Source organism: Gorilla gorilla, chromosome 1, assembly GCF_029281585.2.
Source record: "Gorilla gorilla gorilla isolate KB3781 chromosome 1, NHGRI_mGorGor1-v2.1_pri, whole genome shotgun sequence".
In the NCBI taxonomy this organism is placed as follows: Eukaryota; Metazoa; Chordata; class Mammalia; order Primates; family Hominidae; genus Gorilla; species Gorilla gorilla.
In genome coordinates, this window is record NC_073224.2 from 184833507 (window position 1) to 184855241 (window position 21735).

Sequence of the window (21735 nt, forward strand, 5' to 3'; positions counted from 1 at the left end):
TGACTGCATCTTTTTAATTTACAGAGCATAAACCTTACTAGAGAGATCAAAGAACTCTTCAAGTTTAGTGCAAGTTGAGTAGTCTTTAGGATTTTAGAATATTTGCATATACATAATGAGATATCTTGAGGATGGGACCCAAATCCAAACACTAAATTCATTTATGTTTCATATACAGCTTATATACACAGCCTGAAGGTAATTTTATACAACATCTTAAATAATTTTGTGCATGAAACAAGATTTTGACTGAGATCGGTTACATAAGGTCAGGCATGGAATTTTCCACTTGTGGTGTCATGTTAGCACTCAGAAAGTTTCTGATTTTGGAGAATTTCACATTTCAGATTTTTGAATTAGGGATACTCAGCCTGTGTTGGTATTGTGGGGTTGTCAGAGTTAACTGTATTTGAAGACTGGGTGTGGTGGCTCATGCCTGTAATCCTAGTAGTTTGGGAGGCTGAGGCAGGAGGATTGTTGGAGGCCAGGAGTTCAAGACCAACCTGGCCAGTATAGCGAGACCCCCATCTCAATTTTTTTAAAAATTATATTTCATATATAACAAGAATTTTAAAAAGAAACCCCACTCAGAATGATATTATAGCAGCTAAATAACAAAAACAGTGTACATAGTATCTTCAAGTTTAATAATTTTTAACTATCTCACATTTATCCTGAATTTATTAAAAATCTTCCCACTTGTAAATACGTTGTGTAATGATGTCCGATTTCTTATTCCTTATAACCAGAAAATAGTGCTTTAATGATATCTGAATCTCTTTTATGCAGTTATAACCATTTTGTCTTTTCTGATCTTTGGGAAAAAAACATGGTAACTTCTTTTTCTCAACTTAAATTACATGTATTTATTGTTGTGTGTGAATGTCGATACATAAACACACTACTTTTGTTTTCACATCACTCCCCCTGTTCTCTACTGGGGAGCAGTCATTAGCTCAGTGGTGCCTACTCTCCATTATATTAATTACACATGCCGTCTGCTTTACCTCTCTTCTACTGTGCCTGCCTTTTGGCACCTTAGTCCCTTCACTAGCAGGTGGCCAGGAGAAGGGAGAGCAAGTAATACACGCTAGGAGGTAGTAATCCCTCGTCTAATATGTTACCATGTGATGTTCTTCAGTACAGACGAGCACTGTGCTTCCCTCAAGCTTTACAGTGACCAGCCAGCCTTTCAGAACTAGTATTTTTATTGTTTGTAAGTTTGATTAGGAAAGGAGAACATTCTTTTGTAAATTTGAATTTCTATTTTGCTTTTTTCCATCAGGAGAAATCCCTCCCTGGTGTAGTGATGGCTCTCGTATGTAATGTATTTGACATGCTTTATCAGCTCGCCAATCTGGAAGAGCCAAGGTAAATATAAATATTTGTGAGGCTTGGCAGAGAGAAAGTTACTAACATTAGGGAGCCAAGTAACTTTTCACTTGAAATGCATTTCACTTTATATTCCATACTAATGGACTTTGTTGAATTAAACTATGGCTTATATGAAAAAATTTGTATTTGAAAAACTTCAGGATAACTCTACGAGTACGGAAGCTTCTGCTCTTGATACCCACTGATCCAGCCATTCAGGAAGCCCTTGATCAACTTGATTCTTTAGGAAGAAAGGTATGAGTATTTTTTAACTAGCATGGCAATTTTATATCACAATTCAGTGAGTGAAAATACAACCTGAAATCACATCAAGGTCATATGATACCATCTTTCCCATAATGTTTTTTCTTCTTTTGAAAAATACCTTCACCAGCCCAGTGCAGTGGCTCACGCCTGTAATTCCAACACTTTGGGAGGCCAAGGTGGGAGGATGGCTTGAGCCCCAGAGTTCAAGACCAGCCTGGGCAATGTAGGGTGACCCCATCTCTACAAAGAAAAAAATTAGCTGGTGTGATGACATGTACCTGTAGTCCCAGCTACTCAGGAGGCTGAGGTAGGAGAATAGCTTGAACCCAAGAGGTCGAGGCTGCAGTGAGCCAAGATTACACACTGCACTCTGGCCTGGGCAACAAAGCAAGACCCTGTCTCAAAAAAAAAAAAAAGAGAGAGAGAGAAATACCTTTGCTATAAATGGAAATCAGAACTTAATGTTGACTTTTAAAGTATCTATATAAAGTCAATAATCACATCAGGTTTCAGAACTGGAAGAGCCTTTAGTACCATCTACCTTTCCACCTTCTCATGTTATATATTAGGAAGCCGAAGCTCAGAGGGATGAAGTTACTTGTCCCAGATCAGACTCTAGTTGTGATTCAGTTGAGACGTTTTTCATTAGCCATGATGCCTCTTTGAATCTGATTGTTGCGTATGTCTGAGTTGCTAATATAAATGGATTATCATTTAATTTTTTCACAGTTGATATTTAAAGTTCATTTTTGTTAATTGTTAGGATGTTGTTCCTTAAGGAATTTATCTATATATTGAAATTGTGTCTTATCTATAATATTGTTTAATTATGTTCTTAGAATAAATTGATTTAGAAAAAGTTGTTAGAACTATATTTTCTATTTTATAATTTAGTGGTAGAAATTTAGATCAGCTCAGTCATGTCATTTATTGCTTATACACTAAAGGATAAAACTAATGTAATTATAAAATATATCACTAGTATTAGCTTAACAAATTTTTCAAGCCTACCACTTTAGCAATCTTATAATTTTATTATCAGTATTTAGAGATACAAATTTTAAACACAGAAACTAATTAAAATGACCTTCTCAGGTGTTGCTTAGAATACATGCTCAAAAGCATTCCCGTAGTATTTGAATCTTACTGAACATTTAGAATTTGATGATGAAGTTTGATGTTTTAATAGTTATGGAGTGATGTGGCTTTATGAAGTTAATTTTTAGAAAATAGCATTGGTGTGGCTTATATTAAAGAGGGAAAGAATATTAGGACGTGTACTAAGATCTGTTTCTCTTTAATTTGTCCTTTTAAGTAGTTTATGTCTTTCTCATTCTCTTAAACTTAGAAAACATTGCTGTCTGAATCAAGTTCTCAGTCCTCAAAATCTCCATCCCTGTCATCAAAGCAACAGCACCAGCCAAGTGCCAGTTCAATTTTAGAAAGTCTGTTTCGATCTTTTGCCCCGGGAATGTCTACCTTCAGAGTGCTCTACAACTTAGAAGTAAGAAACCTAATTTCTTTCCATTTCATTTTGACAGGTCTATTTGGATTTATCGATTCATGCTTCCAGATGTCAGAAATAAGTAAATAGGTTTCTGTTATGTGATGATTGGTTGAAAATTAGTTTTAAGAAATAGATTATAAATTGAAACGTTTTTGCCTTCGAATATGCAAAAGATATTTTTATTACTACCTTAGCCCATTTGGGCTGCTATAGCAAATCACCATAGACTGGATGGCTTAAACTGCAAGCATTTATTTCTCATAGTTGGAGTGGCTAGGGAGTCCAAGATCAAGGCACCAGCAGATTCGGTGTCTGGTGTGGGCTGGCCTCCTGGTTCATAGATGGTACCGTCTCACTGTGACCTCACTTCCAAAATAGGAATTTTAGGAGAATACAAACACTCAGTTCATTGTAATTAGCCTCCCCAAAAGAAGCTTTAATACATTTAATTGTTTACTGTCTACAAGTCATGGTGGTAGTTAAGGGAACAGAGTTGAAAAAACAAGATACTCACTCCAAGATCTTATGAGTAAGACATATGGAAGCTGGATATACTGAGTCTGGATGGCAGAGTGTAAACAAAGCACTATCGGAAAGTGACCAACTGGAATCAGTTCTGCTCTTGGAGAGTAATAGGTCAGACCCTCATACCACTCTTGGTCTGAAGAAAATAAAGCCCTGAATGATTTTGCTTTGTCTTAGGAAGTTATATCCAGGCACTAAAGAATAGAATCCATATCAGTGCCTAAGCAATCTTAATTATTATATCATGTGTCTTAAGTACACAAAAGTCAAAAATTTTAAGAGGGTACCTGCATTTTTTCCAAGTTTGATTTCATGTGACAATCTGATTGGGAGCATATAATTATAGTCCTTCATTTTCCCACTCGTTGCTTGTATGATGTGATGACTTTTCATACAAGCAATATCTTACTGCTTCAAGGTGTGATGACATTTCATATTTGCCTTAATCATTCCTGTGAAAAGACATGTTGGTCTAAAAAGAAAAAATATTTAGCAAATATTTTAAAAATTAAGCATGTCCTTATTTATATGGACATTTAAAAATATATGCAGTATTCAGCATGGAAACCACGTTTGAGGTTGAGTCATCCTAGTGTTTAAGAATTAACTTTATGAAATGTAGTAGCATTCAGTGTAGTATTAAGTTATAACAACAGCATGGAGTACCAAAGTGCTTTCTATTTAGATTATATTTTACATTTTCGTGCATACTGAGGAGGCTTATTCAAAATGAAAATACTAACTTAATGTTCACCCTGTTTAATAAACAGATGTCAAAAAATAAAATATGTGCAGTATTCCAAAACAGAAAATTGCCTAGGAATTTTTAGCCCATTTAAGCCTAAAGAATTTGCATCTTGTGATTCCTGCCAGATCTGTCATTTGTTTTTGAATGATTATCTCCAAAAAGTTCAAGTGTAATTTTAAACACCTATATTTAATAGAAAAACAGAATGGTCCAACAATGGGTCTAGCTTGTCATCAACTATCTAAATTCCATTATCTTAGAGCCATAGCACTGCAGTGGTAAAATACCTCTGGTATCATTTTAAGACTTCTGAGTAAGTGTGAATTCCTTTGATATTTTTTGTTTTGCTTTAGGTACACAAAATAGTTGGAAACCTAACACTCCCAAAAGCTTTTATTTTGCTGTCAGCTAAAAGGTTAATTTCTTTGCAATTTGTTCATTAACTTTTGTTTACCTGCTAGGAAACTTCAAAGTGAATATTTCCTTGTCTTTGAGGAAACCTGTCAGTTCACTAAATTGTTGTCCATTAAGCATGAGGCAGCTGGGGTCAGAGTGTCCATGTAGACGAAGAGCTATATATATTTGAAGGGCTTAGAAGAGCACAGGTTCCTTTTCTCCCATGTAATGCTCATTATCCCAGGTTGGTGGGCCTGTTTCTCCAGAGCAACCTAGGAAGAAGGCATCTTTAACAAAATCCCACATTAAGTTCTAAACTCATAAAACTCATGGGTTCATAGAAGCAGATTTTTTAAGACTAGAAAATGATCTTGAACTACATCTAGTTTAAGACTGAGGCAATGTGAGTCTTTATTTTTAAATCATAACTAAATAAGCAGTTGTTTACTGAGTACTTGTTTTGTGCTGATGCTTATACTAAGCACCTTAAAGCTTCAATCCTTCAATCTTCCTTCAATCTTCAATCCTTCAATCTTCCTGTAAAGGCAATTACTGTGTTCACTTAGTGATGAGAAAACTAGGACAAAAGGGAGCATTGTATGCCTAAGGTCTCTCAGCTAGGTAAAACTAGAATGTGAACCAGATTTGTAGTCTTGCCTATAGTATGGTTATTTATGTGAAATTCTGCCCAACCAAAGTATTCAGTTGAACTCCACTTTAGGTGTAGGCATTGCGGCGTCATAGAAGGGCATGAGTGTTAGAATGAGACACATCTGGATTTGAATTCTAACCACGTGACCTTGGGTGGGCAGTCACTTAACCTACTTAACCTTTCAGGTCTCAGTTCCCTCACCTATAAAGTAAAATACATATGCCTGATACATTGTAGATGTTCAATAAATAGGAGTTAGAGTTATTATTGGGAAACTCATCTTGCATTTTTAATATATGGGCTGTATTATAAAACTTTGGTGTATATGTTTCTAAAGAATATATCTAGCATATCACATGAAATTATCTGTTCTTATCTAAGCCTGAGGGTCTGAGACTTTCATGTTTGCCAGTTTCATGAAAAGAACACACCAGCTTTCTCTAGAACGGAAAGATTTTTCTTCCAAAGTAAATAGAATAGGGAAAATGTGATTATTTTGTCGTGAAACATCAGCTTCTACATATTTCTGGGGGGAAAACAGTGTGCAACATTTAAAGAGATTCTAACTCAAGTTGTCTGAAAGTTTTATTTAGTAAAGGAGTAATTTCTGCTGAAAATGTGTGGATGAATAATTGTGCTTATCTGTTTCCTAGGTTCTAAGCTCCAAACTCATGCCAACAGCTGATGATGACATGGCCAGAAGCTGTGCCAAATCCTTCTGTGAAAACTTCCTCAAAGCTGGTGGTTTGAGGTTAGAGTTTCAGTGTAATGTTACATGAGTTGCCGAAAATGAATATAGTTATTTTAGTTAATTTCCCCTGCAAAGTCTTGCTTATTCCTACAAGGTATCATATGACTCATTGTGAGAGTTATTATAAGAAGGAATGATGTTTCAGTCCTTTAAAATATTTTAAATCATTTTATAACTTCTGATTATTTGAAAAACGTATGGAAGCATGTCTCTTTCCCCTCTGGTGGTGGGGGAAATTTTCAAGAAGAGTAGAAGCAAGGAGGCTGTATCTGTTTCTTTTGTGTCTCATGTCAGTTTGAAATAAGGTGAATTTGATCGCTGTAAATCCATATTGTGCAAGGTATTAGTGCTGGGGATGCAAAGATAAATTAGATATTATCTCTGCCTTTGAGAGGCAGCTGATGGTTTAACAAAGAATAACAAACAGCTAGGTAACTATATTATAAGTATTAAAACAGGGCAGGCATGGTGGTTCATGCCTGTAATCCCAACACTTTCAGGGGCTGAGGCAGGAGGATTGCTTGAGCCCAGGAGTTTGAGATCGTATGGGGCGACATAGTGAGACCTCATGTCCACTAAAAATAAAAATAAAAAAATAGTTGAGTGTGATGACATGCACTTGTAGTCCTAACTACTTGGGACACTGAGGTGGGAGGATCACTTGAGCCCGGGAGGTGGAGGTTGCAGTGAGCAGTAATTGTACCAGTGCACTCCACCCTGGCAGTGGAACAAGATCCTGTCTCAAAAAAAAAAAAAAAAAAAGATATTAAAGCAGAGGCATATATAAAAAGTACTTGTGAGGACGAGGGGTGAGAAAGTAGTGGTTACATTGGTTGAATTTGCTTAGGGTCATAAGGTTAGGAAATTATTCACAGAAAATGACTGTTGAGCTAGGAATTGGGAAATTATTTACCTAGAAATCCTCTAGGTAAATAAGGAGGGAAAGGGCACTCCAAGCTGGAATGGAAGGAAGGGTGAGTGAGAGCATGAAGACGCATCGCCTGTCTTGGGAACCTCAGTTGCCTGGTGTTCAAGCAAAGGATGAAGGAGAGAAACATGTCAAGAAGGGTCTCATTGGGGAATACGAGTGTTGTCTTGTAGTCCATGAAAAAACAGGCAGTTTCTAAGCCGAGAATTACCTGAAACAATTACTCTGGCAGCAGTGAAGAGGACGAAGGGAAGTGGGAGAGACTGGAGGAAGGGTATACTGAGAGCTGACAGTATCCAGAGAGGAGATGAAGGGCAGTGACAGAATGACATTTATGACTAGGTAGAGGGTGGGGACATTTATAAAATGGCCCTGTGGTTTCTAGCTTGGTAGAGTGGGGAAATGGTGAGTCATTAGTCAGTATGAGAAATAAACACAGAGAGATGGAACGAACAAAGGAAAGCAAGAGAAATAAGTTTGTTTGTATACAAGGTCCTTCTGAGTCATGTGAAGTAGATGCATGGATTGGATAGGGTGCTTGTTGGAAAAGTGGAGAATGGCATGAGAGATTTGGGAGCGTGTGAGTAAAACCATGAGGACATAATCCAGCTGTCAGAGCTGAGTGGCAAGTGTAAGGCAGGAAGGTAGCGTCAGGGCATAGAGATCTCTCCTTTCAGATGAGTAAGAAAAAAGGGGTGATAGTAAATTGAAGACAGAAATAACTGAGGGTGGTCGTCAGAGAAATGCAAATCAAAACCACAATGAGATACCATCTCACACCAGTTAGAATGGCAATCATTAGAAAGTCAGGAAACAACAGGTGCTGGAGAGGATGTGGAGAAATAGGAACACTTTTACATTGTTGGTGGGACTGTAAACTAGCTCAACCACTGTGGAAGTCAGTGTGGCGATTCCTCAGGGATCTAGAACTAGAAATACCATTTGACCCAGCCATCCCTTTACTGGGTGTATACCCAAAGGACTATAAATCATGCTGCTATAAAGACACATGCACGCGTATGTTTATTGCGGCACTATTCACAATAGCAAAGACTTGGAACCAATCCAGATGTCCAACAATGATAGACTGGATTAAGAAAATGTGGCAAATATACACCATGGAATACTATGCAGCCATAAAAAAGGATGAGTTCATGTCCTTTGTAGGGACATGGATGAAATTGGAAATCATCATTCTCAGTAAACTATCGCAAGGACAAAAAACCAAACACCGCATGTTCTCACCCATAGGTGGGAATTGAACAGTGAGAACACATGGACACAGGAAGGGGAACATCACACTCTGGGGACTGTTGTGGGGTAGGGGGAGGGGGGAGGGATAGCATTAGGAGATATACCTAATGCTAAATGACGAGTTAATGGGTGCAGCACACCAGCATGGCACATATATACATATGTAACTAACCTGCACATTGTGCACATATACCCTAAAACTTAAAGTATAATAATTTAAAAAAAAAAAAATGAGGGGAAAGTTGGCTTTTCTGTTTTGATTTTAGCTTGTGGAAGACTCTTCATAGGTTAACTAAAAGGGACCAATGAAGGAGAAAAGAATAAAGATAAAAGAAAAATGGGTAAATGATGGGGCCAACTTGTACTGCAGTTGGAAGCAGCTTTTCTCTAGAAAGAAGTAGGCATACCATTTCCTCTGGGTGAGGTAGGCATGGACACCAGCTCAAAGCATGAGCAGAGGATGGTTGAAGGAATTCCTGAGGGGGAGGTCTGGCACAGAGAAGCTGGGTAGGGACCTTGAGGAAGTTGAGGGGATGGGAAACAGGGAAATGATGGCAAAAAGGATTCCCAAGTACTGTAGAAGGTCTGGCACACGTGTGTGGCTTTATTCTGTGTTCCACACTGTAGAGGTGTTTTTAGTACAAACTCCTTTCACATCACTCAGCCATTTACAGGGCTGCCAAAATAAAGACATTGAACATTTGGCTTATTTGTGTATGTCATTTAATTCATGTACCAGATATTGTTCTAAGCAATGAGAACAGAGCAGTGAGTAGATTAGACCAAAATCCACATCCTCATGAAGCTTACAGTCTAGAGGGGGAGACAATTAACATAAGTAAAAGTATGTGTCAGATGGTGAGGAGAGCTGTAGAGAAAAATAAAGAAGGAAGCAGGGATTCGGGGGCTATGATTTTCAGTAGGGTGATCAGGAAAAGCTTCACTGGGGTGACATCTAGCAAAGACCTGAAGGAGATAAGGGAGCGAGACCCAGGAGAAAGCTTTTCAGAGGAGCAGCCAGCGCACACCCATGCATGGGGACCTGCCTGGTGCCGGCAGAGGCCACAGGAGGCCAGTGTGGTTGGGGCACAGTGAATGAGGCAGTGTTTCCCCTTCTCAAATGAGACAGAGGTCTGGGACATGACATTGCAGAGATACCAGAGGTCAAGTTATGAAGGATCTTACAGGCTACGTGAAGACTCTGCTGTTTTTCAGCATAGGAAATAGGAAACCATTGAAGGATTTTGTGCAGAGGAGTGTCATGATCTGAGTTAAATTTTCTAAGGATCACCCTGATGGGTCTTTTGAAAATAGGTTTGGAAGGTGGAGAGTCAAGAGCAGAAGCAGGGAGAATAGTTAGGAAGCTTATAGGTATCATAGGAAATTATTATGATAGATATATGTAGGCTCTTTTTATGACAGAATCATGTAGAAACTAAGTAATTGATGATGACTGATTACATTACTTATGGAAAATTTAGAATAAAAAAATAGAAGTCTTTAATATCCTGCCTTTTTTCTTCTTTTTGAAGTTTGGTTGTAAATGTCATGCAGAGAGACTCCATCCCATCAGAAGTAGACTATGAAACAAGGCAGGGTGTTTATTCCATCTGTCTACAGCTTGCAAGGTATGTAAATATATTGCATTAGTCTTACCAGGCAATACTTGACTTTTTCTTCTCAAATCACGTTTTTAAATAGTATGAATGGACTCAGAATAAGTCTAGCTGTTTCTTTTTAAGATTTTTACTTGTCGGACAAACAATGCCCACGTTATTAGATGAAGACCTCACCAAAGATGGCATAGAAGCACTTTCTTCCCGCCCATTCCGAAATGTCAGCCGGCAGACAAGCAGACAGATGTCCTTATGTGGTACCCCAGAAAAGTCATCCTACCGACAGTTGTCCGTGTCTGATAGGTCTTCTATTAGGGTTGAGGAAATCATCCCTGCTGCTCGAGTTGCAATACAAGTAAGTGATTTGTGTATTCAAGACATTTTAGTAACTCTTATTCAGAATGTCCTGTTTAGGAAGAGGTGCTATGGGGATATAAAAATGATTAAGACATGAATATTGCCTTCAAGAAATTTATGGTGACTTAAAAAGAGATCACTAGGGTAGAAATAACTATAATTCCAGGTAGAAAGTATTAAGTGTTGTAAAACTACAAGACAAAGCATTCTGTGTGTCTTCAAAGGAGGCAGAATAATTTCCTTCACCTATGGCTGTGATGGGTGATTTTATGTTATAGATGGCATTTGAGCTAGGCCTTGAAGAACAGATGAGGATCAGATATACAGAGATAAGTACTTAGAAAGTTGGAGAAAGGAGACTTGTTCAAGCAAAAGGGAGCACATGTGCAAACTAGAGACAATACCAGAGCTTATGGGAGGTCACGAGGTCGTAGTATGTGGGAAAGGGGGAAAGTGAAAAAATTGGTAAAGCTTAATTTGAAGCCACAGCATGAAGATCAATCTGTTTTACAGATAAAAAAGAGAGATTGAAAGCCCTTGAGCAGGATGGCAGCTTGAGAAAGGCCATCTTTCTGGATGACCTTGGAGGGAAAGGAGGCGTATGAAACTGAGACCTGTAAGAAGGTCGTAGATGTCAGGGCATGTGTTCAAGTATTGCTGTTTCTCATAATACTTGTTCCATTCTTTAGACAATGGAAGTAAGTGATTTCACTTCTACTGTGGCTTGCTTCATGAGATTGTCATGGGCTGCGGCTGCAGGACGGCTTGATCTTGTTGGGAGTAGCCAGCCAATTAAAGAAAGTAATTCCCTGTGTCCTGCTGGAATTCGAAACAGACTCAGCAGTTCAGGTACTGATTAAAAAGAGACAGTAATGAGAACACTGGGTAAGAAATAACCATAAGAATTCTGTGTGTAGGTTTGCCAGAGTCACAAAAATGGGAGACCCTCTTCTCTTGCTTGTGAGCATGAGTAAAAATTCATCAAGCTCTGTATACACTTAGTATTTATGTATGTTCCTATATGTATGTCATATTTCACTTAAGAAGAAAAATATTTATAAACACATAGAGTAAGTGAAGAAACCAAATCAACAGTTTTTAGCTTAGCTGAGTATAAAAGTGTCATGAAACCAATCATTGTGGCAATAATACAAATTCATTTAGAATTCAGTCCTGGAAAACAGTTCTTTTCTTGGTTTGCCAGGTTATTTTTCATTAGGCCTCTTTAAAATATAGCTTTATTTCCCAGCTTTGTTTGGTCTTCCTGCTCAATCTCTATTTTAGAAATACCTCAATAATAAAGGAAGTTTTTAAAATTTTGACATATATACAATAAAGTGCAGACAGTAAAGTGTATGAGATTTTTAGGATTTTTGTATGTATATGACCCATCTACATCAAGTTACAAGGTAGAAAACATTTCCGATATCCTCTGGAGGGCTCCCTCATGCCCACAAAATTGCGCTATTTTCACTTCTATCGCCTGAAATTAGTTTTGCCTTGTGAACACATTTTGATTGCCTGCAAATGTGTTTTAAAGAAAAAGTAGAGTGTTTCAAATACAGTATTAAATCTCTCTTGCTTCTTGGACCTCAGTGCTTTCTTGAAGTATTTAATGTCACATGAGGATTCTGGAACATATAGTAAAAAGATTAAAATATTGCATAGTTCCTGTAGGATCCACAGTAAATTTCTGCTTACCTGTTTTCAGGAAGCAATTGCAGCTCTGGAAGTGAAGGAGAACCAGTAGCCCTGCATGCAGGAATCTGTGTTCGACAACAGTCTGTATCCACCAAAGACTCGCTGATTGCGGGAGAGGCTTTGTCTCTTCTCGTTACGTGCCTACAGCTTCGGAGCCAGCAACTGGGTATGCTGGAGGCTTGTTTGTGATTAATCTCTTTCAGGGAAAGGCCAAGTTTCTGTTGGGAATTCTTTACATTTCTTCCTAGATAAGGTCCCATTGGTCAAAATGAAAAAGGCGGGAAGTTGGCATGTGGCGTAGCTAAGAATAATGCTAAAATAGCTCATTCTGAAGAAATATTTATTGAGCACCTTCTGTATATGAGGTTCCGCAGTTGCTGTCACCAGAGCAGTATGTCTGCACGCCATGAGCTTGCTCTCTAGTTGAGGAATTCAAAGAGCCCAAATTTACTAGTTCATAAATTACAATTAGAATTGTATATCAATTCCTGATAATGACTCTAGTATTAAAAATTGTGTAACTTAAGATTTGCTCTTTCATCTTTATTGTTGGCTTTGGTGAACGGGGACCATTACTAATCATTCTCTAACATGAGAGCACCCCAGGGCTCAGGTCCTATCATCTCTTCTCTATCTCCGTTCATTCCCTTGGTGATCTCGTGCAGTTTCACAGTTTTAAATTCCATCTATATGTTGACAACACCTAAATTTGGGTCTATGGCCTGTACCACTGTCCTGATGTCTCCAGTTGGATATCAAATAGACATCCCAAACTTCTCATTTCCAGAACTGAGCTCCTCTAATCCTGCCCATATCATCCTAGAGTTTTCTCAACTTAAAAGCAGTTCTATTCTTCCGGTTGCTCTGGCCAAAAACCTTGGCTTCATCTTTGATATCTTTTTTTCACCCCCTACTTCTAATCTGTCAGCATATCCCCCTTCAAGCCCTCTCTAGATTCTACCCCTTAACACCCCTTTCACTGTTGGTCCCTCCAAGCTGCCATTGCTTCCTACTTGGACTATAGCAAGAGTGCCCTAACTCATCTTCCTGCTTCTGCCTTGCAGTTTATTCTCTACTCAGCAACCAGGGTGGACCTTCTAAATTTTAAGTCAGAGTACATCACTCCTCTTTCAAAGCCTTCCGGTGGCTTCTCAGTTCACCAAGTAAAAGCCAAATCTTTACAAGGGGGTGGACATTGTGTACCACTTGATACTCCTGTGCCTTTGCTTCTACTCTTCCCTTTACTCACTGTGCTTCGGCCACCCTGGGCTCCTTGCTGTTCCCCCAGCAGCCAGCATACATTCCTTCCCTTGCACTGGCTGTTTGTTCCCTCTTTCCAGTATGCTTACTGAAACATTCCCCAACCACCTTTAAAAAAATGACAATGCTCTTCTTGCCCCTGCACTGCCCAGACTCCTTACCTTATTTTTTTCCTGTAACATTTATCATTTTATAACTTGCAAAATAATCTACTTATTTATTGTGTTTATTGTCATTATCTCCTCCCCAACTAGATTGAAATCTCCATGAGGACAGAGACTTTTATTCATTTTGTTCCCTAATGAATCTCCAGCCCCCAAACACTGTCTGATGTGTAGTAGATTCTCAATAAATAAATATTCAGAAATGAAGTTTTAGCAACTCCACTTTTAAAAAGTATACTAATCCTACTCTTAGCTGTTTGATTTCGTTTAATTTTCCTAGAATTGTTTAACTTAGAGATATTTTCAAATCAAGATGAAAAAACGATAACTTCCCTCCAAGCTTTTATCTGTTATCATTTATAAGTTTATTTTAGGGTATATTTTATAGTTTGCAGCTATTGATAGTTTATCAAGGCAAGACATTTATTCTGTAACTGGTATGTGCAAGGCATTGTGATAAAATATGGAGCACAAAAATAAGACATGGTTTCTTCTCTTAAACAACTTAGAATTTTATGGGGTAAAGGGACAGGCATGAAAGCAGTTGTAAAAGGTCCTGAATTATTGTATGTAAAAGAGAAGAGCATATGCTTAAGTTGAGCTTAAGAAATTAATCAGAATTTGAAAATGCATTACCTAACTTGTTTCACACACCCACATCCCCCATTTCTTCTTATTAGCATCTTTCTATAACTTGCCCTGTGTTGCTGATTTCATCATTGATATTCTGCTCGGATCACCAAGTGCTGAGGTAAGGATTTTTCACATTACTTACAAAACTCCTTTGGTCCTGTTGTTTTGTGAGCTGTCTCAACTACCTGTGACATTGTCGGGAATACAGGAGTGGCATTGAGTGCTCTCAGGGAGTGTACGAAGGGGCTGCAGACCATGAAAGAAAAGTAACCATTTGGACTCTACTGCCTTTCCTTCTACTACCTCCTCCATATGCCACCAAAAGTTATGAGACTAATGTTAGTTATTTTTGTTTATAACAACGTTACAACCAGTGTCTGATATCCATAGCTCACAAGGGCAGCTGGCACTAAGCATCCACGTTGTTGGTCAGAATCAGGAAAGATCAACCTCAACCCATAAACTTTCATTAGATATTATAGTTCTGACATTCTTACGTGACCTTGACGATTAACTTAAACTTTCTTTTTTCTTATTTTCATTTACATTAAGTTATAAACCTATTGAGTAGAGTAGAATAGTAGAATAATTTGGGAAATCAGTTCCCAAACCGCAGTGGGTTTTAATTAGCCATTAAAACCTTACCATTAAAATCTGAAACACTCATACCTTTCTAGTATCCTTCAATAACTTGAGTGACTAAATAGGCTGGACTTTGGAAGAAAATCACTTTTTAAGCAGTCTCAACATGTTGATTCATGTCTGTCCTTTGCTGCTGATCATGTAATTTCAGATTCGCCGGGTTGCCTGTGATCAGCTGTACACTCTTAGTCAGACAGACACATCAGCGCATCCAGATGTGCAGAAGCCAAATCAGTTTCTTCTAGGCGTAATCCTCACGGCTCAGCTGCCTCTCTGGTCTCCAACTAGTATTATGAGAGGAGTCAATCAGAGGTAGGTAATAAAAATGGAAAAGCTAACCTTATACAGAGAGAGGATAAATGATAATTTGTGTGCTGCTCCCCTGAAGTCCACAGTGCATTATTGAGATGACTAGAATTTCTTTCTTCTTCTGACATTTGGGTCCTGAAAGACGGCATTTGGATAGGAGAGTTAGAAGAAACACTACCAGGCCTTCTTCTCCATGTCCCCAGTTCTCACTTCACCCCATGTGATTCGTCTACCCCAGAGAGAAAAAGGAGCTCACCTGATTGGTGAGAGCCTGGAATTATTGGAGCCCGGTCACTGTGTAAAGGTTATACTGATCCTCTCCCCTTGTGCATCACTTTTTCGGTGCAGATATCTTGTAGCTCCGTGTCTAGAGGTAGCCAAGGTATCCTCCTAGCTTGCCTTCTTGGTTTTATACATGCTTCAGTATGTAAGAGAGCTTGTAGTCCAAACTCATGAGATGACTATTCTGCCTGCCCCATCTTACCTCAACAAGTGAGCCTGCATGCATGTGCTCCTCAGTCTAGTCCCAGGATAGGAGGTAGGGGTCTCACATTGACCTCAAGTTCATATGACTTTTTCTAACTCACCTTTACCACACAGACCCTACTATGGGGCTTATAAAGTGTCATGGAGATTTGTGAAGTCAATGTTTCCTTTCCTTGTTTATGTGCTTTATAAATTAGATCCCTCTCCAAAACTTTTGCATCATCCTAAACTGAAACACTATGCCCATGAAGAAGTCATTAAATAAAAGACTGATAAATTTGACTCCATAAAAATTAAAATTTTCTATATAGGAAAAAATGCCTCAAAGTCAAAAGTCAATCACCAAACTGGGAAAATAAAATCTGCAACATACATGACAGACAATAAGCTAATTTGAGATATATATATCTATATATATAACTATTATAAATTATTAAGCAAAAGACCAACAGCCAAGTTAAAAAGGGGCAAAGAATGTAAACAGACTGTTCAAAGACATGTAGATTTTTTTTGAATTGCCAAATTTTTTTTATTGTGGTAAATATACATAACATAAAATTTACCATGAGGTATACAATTCCGCGACATTAAGTATGCACACATTGTGATGCAACCATCACAACTGTCTATTTCCAAAACTCTTTTGTCATCCTAAACTGAAACTCTGTACCCATTGAACAATAACTCCCTGTTCCCCCTCCCCCATCCCACGGCAACCACCATTCTACTTTCTGTCTCTAAGGATTTGACGACTCTAGGTACCTCATATAAGTGGAATCATACAGTATTTGTCCTTATATGTCTGGCTTATTTCACTTAGCATAATGTCCTTAAGGTTTATTCATGTTGTAGCATGAATCAGAATTTCCTTCCTTTTTAGGGCTGAATTATATATCATTGTATGTATAAACCATATTTGTATATCCATTCATCCATAGATGAACATTTGGGTGTTTCCACCTTTTGGCTGTTGTGAATGCAGCTACAAACATGGGTATGCAAATATCTGTGTGAATCCCTGTTTTCAGTTCTTTAGGGTGTATACCCAGAAGTGGAATTGCTAGATCATTTAGTAATTCTGTGTTTGATTTCTTTGTGGAACCACCATACTGTTTTCCACAATGGCTGTACCATTTTACTTCTCCACCAGCAATGTACAAGGATTCTCATTTCTCCACATCTTAGCCAACACTTGTTGTTTTCTAGGATTTTTGTTTTTGTTTCGTTTTGTTTTTGATAGTAGCTATCCCAGTGCATGTGAATTGGCATCTGTGGTTTCAGTTTGCATTTCCTTGATGACTAATGTTGAGCGTCTTATCATGTGCATGTTGGCCATTCTTATATCTTCTTTGGAGAAACATCTATTTTAAGACTTTTGCTCATTTTTAAATTGGATTATTTGTTGTGGAATTCTTTATATATCCTGAATATTGATCCCTTATCAGATGATATGATATGCAGATATTTTCTCCCAATCTGTGGGTTGTCTTTTAGCTCTCTTGATGGTGTCCTGTGTATGTATTTTCTCTTTAGTTACCTGTGTTTTTGCTGTCATAGCCAGGAAATTATGGCCAAATCCTGTGTCACAAAGTTTTCCCCGTTTTCTTCTAAGGGTTTTATAGTTTTAGTTCTTACATTTAGGTGTTTGATCCATTTTGAGTTTAGTTTTGCATATGGTGTAAGGTAAGGGTCTGACTTCGTTTTTCTCCATGTGAATATCCAGTTTTCCCAGTGCCCCTTTTTAAAAATACTATCCTTTCCCCATTGAATGGTTTTGGTGCCCTTGATGAAAATCAGGACCATATTTTTGAGTTCTATATTTCTATTCCATTGGTCTGTATGTCTGTCTTTATACCAGTATAAGACTGTTTTGATTACTCTAGTATTGTACTAAGCTTAAAATCAGGAAGTATGAGTCTTTCAGCCTTATTCCTCTTTTTCAGGATTGATTTGGCTACTTGGAGAGTCCATGTGAATTTTAGAATGGGTTTTTCTATTTTTGCAAATGTCTTTGGGATTTTCATAGAGATTTCATTGAACCTGTGGGTGACTTTGAATAGTAATGACATCTTAACAAGATTTTGTCTTTCAATTCTTGAACACAAGATGTCTTTTTACTATGTCATCTTTAATTTCTTTCAGCAATGTTTGTAGATTTCACTGTACAAGTCTTTTGTTTCCTTAAGTTGGTTCCTAAGTATTTTATTATTTTTGATGCTATTGTAAGTGGAATTGTTGATTTCTTTTTCAGTTTGATCATTGTTAGTGTAAGAAACACAACTGATTTTTGTGTTGATTCTGTATGCTGCAACTTTGCTGAATTTATTTATTAGTTCTAACAGTTTCTTTTGCAGAAACTTTAGCGTTTTCCATATATAGTAACATGTCATCTGTTAACAGATAATTTTACTCCCTTTTCAATTTGGATGTCTTTTAGTTCTTTTTCTTGCCTAATTGCTCTGGCTGAAACCTTCAATACTATGTTGAATAGAAGTGGTAAAAGTGGGCATCCTTGTTTCTGCTCTTAGGATAAAAGCTTTCAGTCATTCAGCATTGAGTATGTTAGCTGTGAGTTTTTCATATCTGGCTTTATTATGTTGAGGTAGTTTCCTTCTATCTGTAGTTTGTTAAGTTTTTATCATGAAAGTGAGTTAAATTTTATCAAATGCTTTTTCTGCTTTGATTGAGATAATCATGTGGGTCTTTTTCTTTCTTTCCCTTAATATGAGATTACATAGATTTTCGTACCATGGACCATACTTGAATTCCAGGAGTCAATCCCACTTGTTCATGGGGTGTAATCCTTTAAATGTAAACTCCTTTGGTTTGATAGTATTTTGTTGAAGATTTTTGCATTAGCATTCATAAGGGATATTGGTCTGTAGTTTTCTTGTGGTGTCTTTTTTTGGCTTTTGTATCAGGGTAATACTGGTGTCATAGAATAAGTCAGGAAGTATTACCTCCTCTTCAGTTTTTTGAAAGAGCTTGAGAAGACTTGGTGGTAATTCTTTAAATATTTGGTAGAATTCACCAGTGAAGCCATCTGGTCCAGGGCTTTTCTTTGTTGGGAGTTTGTTTTTCTTTTCTTTTCTTTTCTTTTTTTTTTTTTGGGATTACCAATTCAGTCTCTTTGCTGAATCTCTTTGCTAAATAGATTTATTTACCTTTTCTGTTTCTTCCTGATTCAATCGTGGTAGGTTTTGTGTTGCTAGGAATTTGTCTACTTCATCTAGGTTTATTTGTTGGCATACAGTTGCTTACGGTACTCTCTTATATCCTTTCTATTTCTGTAAAATTGGTAGTTATGTACCCACTTTCATTTCTGAGTTTAGTAATTTGATCCTTCTCCCTTTTTTGTCTTAGTCTACCTAAAGGTTTGTTGGTTTTGTTGATCTTTTCCTTCAAAGAGGCAACTTTTGGTTTCATTGATTTTTTTTTTTCTTTTTGGTATTGTTTTACCATTCTTTATTTATTTCCACTCTAATCTTTGTTATTTCTTTCCTTTTACTAGCTTTAAGTTTGGTTTGTTCTTCTTTTTCTAGTTCCTTAGGAGTAAAGTTAGGTTGTCAATTGAATCCTTTTCTTGTTTTTAATGTAAGCATTTATTTATTTATTTTTAATTATACTTTAAGTTCTGGGATACACGTGCAGAACGTGCAGGTTTGTTACATAGGTGTACACGTGCCATAGTGGTTTGCTGCATCCATCTACCCGTCATCTACGTTAGGTATTTCTTTTAATGCTATCCCTCCCCTAGCCCGCCACCCCCCAACAGGTTCTGGTGTGTGGTGTTCCCCTCCCTGTGTCCATGTGTTCTCATTATTCAACTCCCACTTATGAGTGAGAACATGCAGTGCTTGGTTTTCTGTTCTTGTGTTAGTTTGCTGAGAATGATGATTTCCAGCTTCATCTGTGTCCCTGCAAAGGGTATGAACTCATCCTTTTCTATGGCCACATAGTATTCCATGGTGTATATGTGCTACATTTTCTTTATCCAGTCTATCATTGATGGGCATTTGGGTTGGTTCCAAGTCTTTGCTATTGTGAACAGTGCCACAATAAACATACCCGTGCATGTGTCTTTATAGTAGAATGATTTACAATCCTTTGGGTATATATCCACTGATGGGATTGCTGGGTCAAATGGTATTTCTGGTTCTAGATCCTTAAGGAATTGCCACACTGTCTCCACAATGATTGAACTAATTTACACTCCCACCAACAGTGTAAAAGTGTTTCACCATATCCTCTCCAGCATCTGTTGTTTCCTTTTTAATGATCGCCATTCTAACTGATGTAAGATGGTATCTCATTGCGGTTTTGATTTGCATTTCTCTGCAGTGATCATGAGCTTTTTTTCATGTTTCTTGACCACATAAATGTGTTCTTTTGAGAAGTGTCTGTTCATATCCTTTGCCCACTTTTCGATGGAGTTGTTTTTTTCTTGTAAGTTTGTTTAAGTTCTTTTTAGAATCTGGATATTAGCCCTTTGTCAGATGGATAGATTGCAAAAATTTTCTCCCATTCTATAGGTTGCCTGTTGACTCTGAACAGGCAGAAGTTTCTTTTGCTGTGCAGAAGCTCTTTCATTTAATTATATCCCATTTGTCAATTTCGGCTTTTGTTGCCATTGCTTTTGGTGTTTTAGTCATGAAGTCCTTGCCCATGCCTATGTCCTGAATGATATCGCCTAGGTTTTCTTGTAGGGTTTTTATGGTTTTAGGTCTTACATTTAAGTCTTTAATCCATCTTGAGTTAATTTTTGTATAAAGTGTAAGGAAGGGGTCCAGTTTCAGTTTTCAGCATATAGCTAGACAGTTTTCCCAAAAACATTTATTAAATAGGGAATCCTTTCCCCATTGCTTGTTTTTGTCAGGTGTGTCAAAGATCAGATAGTTGTAGTAGATGTGTGGCATTATTTCTGAGGCTTCTGTTCTGTTCCATTGGTCTGTATATCTGTTTTGGTACAGTACCATGCTGTTTTGGTACTGTAGCCTTGTAGTATACTTTGAAGTCAGGTAGCATGATGCCTCCAGCTTTGTTCTTTTTGCTTAGGATTGTCTTGGCTATACAGGTTCCGTTTTGGTTCCATATGAAATTTAAAGTAGTTTTATCTAATTCTGTGAAGAAAGTCAGTGGTAGCTTGATGGGGATAGCATTGAATCTATAAATTACTTTGGGCAGCATGGCCATTTTCACAATATTGATTCTTCCTGTGCACGAGCATGGAATGTTTTTCCATTTGTTTGTGTCCTCTCTTATTTCCTTGAGCAGTGGTTTGTAGTTCTCCTTGAAGAAGTCCTCCACATGCCTTGTAAGTTGTATTCCTAGGTATTTTTTTCTCTTTGTAGTAATTGTGAATGGGAGTTCACTCATGATTTGTCTGTCTGTCTATTATTCGTGTATAGGAATGCTTGTGATTTTGCACATTGATTTTGTATCCTGAGACTTTGCTGAAGTTGCTTAAGGAGATTTTGGCCTGAGAGAAGATGGGGTTTTCTACATATACAATCATGTCATCTGCAAACAGAGACAGTTTGACTTCCTGTCTTCCTATTTGAATACCCTTTATTTCTTTCTCTTGCCTGATTGCCCTGGCCAGAACTTCCAATACTATGTTAAATAAGAGTGATGAGAAAGGTCATCCTTGTCTTGTGCCAATTTTCAAAGGGAATGCTTCCAACTTTTGCCCATTCAGTATGATATTGGCTGTGGGTTTGTCATAAATAGCTCTTATTATTTTGAGATACGTTCCATCAATACCTAGTTTATTGCATATGTTGAACCAGCCTTGCATCCCAGGGATGAAGCCAACTTGATCGTGGTGGATAGCTTTTTGATGTGCTGCTGGAATCAGTTTGCCAATATTTTGTTGAGGATTTTCGCATCAATGTCATCAGGGATATTGGCCCAAAATTTTCTTTTTTTGTTGTGTCTCTGCCAGGTTTTGGTATCAGGAAGATGCTGGCCTCATAAAATGAGTTAGGGAGGAGTCCCTCTTTTTCTGTTGCTTGGAATAGTTTCAGAAGGAATGGTACCAGCTCCTCTTTGTACCTCTGGTAGAATTCAGCTGTGAATCCATCTGGTCCTGGGCCTTTTTTGGTTGGTAGGCTATTAATTACTGCCTCCATTTCAGAACTTGTTATTGGTCTATTCAGGGATTCG

General features: G+C 37.7%; 1 protein-coding gene across 2 annotated transcripts in view; it reads left to right on the plus strand.

Moving 5' to 3' along the window:
• Positions 1-21735, plus strand: part of USP24 (ubiquitin specific peptidase 24) — a 148372-nt gene that overhangs the window by 79926 nt on the left and 46711 nt on the right. For both annotated transcript variants that reach the window (XM_004025861.5, XM_055359172.2), the window contains exons 29-38: positions 1286-1371; positions 1536-1629; positions 2990-3145; positions 6123-6220; positions 9935-10030; positions 10145-10373; positions 11065-11224; positions 12087-12242; positions 14181-14251; positions 14927-15087. In XM_004025861.5, the coding sequence (XP_004025910.2) occupies positions 1286-1371; positions 1536-1629; positions 2990-3145; positions 6123-6220; positions 9935-10030; positions 10145-10373; positions 11065-11224; positions 12087-12242; positions 14181-14251; positions 14927-15087 (1307 nt within the window). The remainder of the gene's footprint in view (positions 1-1285; positions 1372-1535; positions 1630-2989; positions 3146-6122; positions 6221-9934; positions 10031-10144; positions 10374-11064; positions 11225-12086; positions 12243-14180; positions 14252-14926; positions 15088-21735) is intronic.